This window comes from Salvia splendens, chromosome 18 (assembly GCF_004379255.2).
Source record: "Salvia splendens isolate huo1 chromosome 18, SspV2, whole genome shotgun sequence".
Lineage (NCBI taxonomy): Eukaryota > Viridiplantae > Streptophyta > Magnoliopsida > Lamiales > Lamiaceae > Salvia > Salvia splendens.
In genome coordinates this window covers 17845736-17847902 of record NC_056049.1, presented here as the reverse complement: position 1 = coordinate 17847902, position 2167 = coordinate 17845736, and the positions used below count along the sequence as shown (strand labels likewise).

The 2167-nt window shown below is 39.8% G+C and overlaps 1 protein-coding gene across 1 annotated transcript; it reads left to right on the top strand.

Moving 5' to 3' along the window:
• The first annotated feature begins 515 nt into the window (after positions 1–515).
• On the top strand, positions 516–890 carry LOC121776833 (secreted RxLR effector protein 161-like). Its single transcript, XM_042173995.1, has one exon. It carries the CDS (start codon positions 516–518, stop codon positions 888–890), a length of 375 nt encoding a protein of 124 aa, XP_042029929.1.
• Positions 891–2167: the final 1277 nt, after the last annotated feature.

Genomic DNA, 2167 nt, shown 5'->3' with positions numbered 1-2167 from the left:
TGATGGCCATTGAACCTCAATTTATCACAATCATCGTCTCCTTGAAGTCATAGTATGACAGCTGTGTATATATCAGAGAAAGAAATGGTGTACCTATTGCATTTCTTCTCTTGTATGTTGATGATATGCTTGTGGCAGGAGCTGGTCTTGGAGTAATTCAGAGAATCAAGGCTGAGCTAGAGTCTAAATTTGAAATGAAAGATCTTGGGAATGCAAGGAGAATACTTGGCATGGATATAGTGAGAGATAGATCAAGAGGAGAGCTCAGGCTGGTCCAAAAAGAATACATCCTGAAAGTTCTGAAAAGGTTTCAAGCAGATGGTTTCACTCCAGTGTCTACTCCATTGGCTGCTCACTTCAAGCTTAGTATGGATCAGAGGCCAAAAGATGATTCAGAAGGGAGCTAAGCAAGATACCTTATGCAAACATTATATGCAGCATAATGTATACAATGTTGTGTACAAGGCCAGATTTGGCACATGCCATAAGTGTCACTAGCCGATTCAGGTCAGATCATGCTAGATCATGGTAGGGATCATTGGATAGGATTGAAGTGGTTACTGAGATACTTGAATGGTGCTTCAAGTTATGGTTTGGTATACAAAGCTGGAGCTAAGAGTCAAGATGGAGCACTTGTGGGATTCTGTGACTCAGATTATGCAGCGAATAGAGATAACAGAAGATCCCAAACCGGTTATGTGTTCAATCTTTATGGCACGACCATTAGCTGGAAGTCTGGACTACAACATGTAGTTGCTTTATCCACAACAGAGGCTGAATATATTGCAATGACTGAGGCAGTAAAGGAAGCAATATGGCTGAAAGGAATACATGAAGATTTTGGAGAAAGGCAAGATGCTGTGTACATAAACTGTGATAGTAGCACATAGATGTGCGGATGCATTTTGTAAGAGACGAGATCCAGAAGGGAGAAGTCAGAGTTGTGAATGTATCAACTGAGGACAATGCTGCTGACAAAAGCCTTACCAGCCATCAAGTTTAAATATTGTATGAAGCTGGTGGGACTTGTGGAGTGATGTTGTCGTGATTATGACAAAAGGATCGGATCATTATGGATTTTGAGATTAAGAATATAATCTCAAATCGTATGTCATTGATTACATGGAGATGAATTCGAGGGCTGAGATTAAGCTTCAAGAAGACTTGAGCTGTTACAACAAACAACGGCTATTAACTAACTAAACCATTGAAGATCGAGAGCTCCAGTATAAAGATGAAGGATGCATGCATAGTTAGTTAATTCATTCACTTTTTCATCTTCAAGAATAGGGTTTTCCATATTCACTCACTTGATTAGTTCTTGGCTTAGAGTTAGATTAGAGGTGGTGATAGATGGTTATGTAATTCTTGATTGTATTGTAAACTTCAGAAAACATCCCAATATAGTGATCCGTTTCCCCTTCCTATCTTCGTTGCATTGATCGTTGCTGTCATCAATATCTCTGGTTTTCATAACAGTTAAGAAAAGTGGGTGAAAAAAAATTAGTGGAATAGGGATCCCACTTGTATATATTAGTTTTAAATGAAATGTGAGTGGAATGATTTAGTGGAAGGTGGGGCCCTATTATCATTTATAGTAAAAGTGAACCGGGACTCCTATTCGCGGACGGATTAAAATGAAAAAATGGGCTCCTATTCTCGGACGGACTAAAATGGAAAAACGGGCTCCTATTCGCCGACGGAGGGAGTGGCATTTATGGTACCTGTAAATCTCATTTTTTATATTTGAGGCTAATTTTTTACCCAAAATACCTCCCAAGGCATGAAAGGCATTTTCAGATTGAGTGAACTACAAAATTAGTACCCCGGAAATGGGGTTTGCACCTTTTCAGTATCAAACGTTTAGAAAATCATATTTTCAATAAAAAACAATCGAAAATCCCAAAATCAATCCCACTTTTTATAATTCTACCCTCCAAGCATGGAAGGGTGTATTTTTCCATTTACAATCCCAAGATCACATTCATTTTGCATATGAAGATTTCCCTATCGGCGGTGGCCGCAGAGACAAAGCCCGGCCCGAGACAGTGGATCATATCGATCTTGAGAAGTTAGGCTTACGACAAACTGTGAGAGACCCGCCATTGCTTGACGACCAATTGAGCTGGAAATCATGGCCTATGTCGTAGACGTGGTGTGGGGGAAG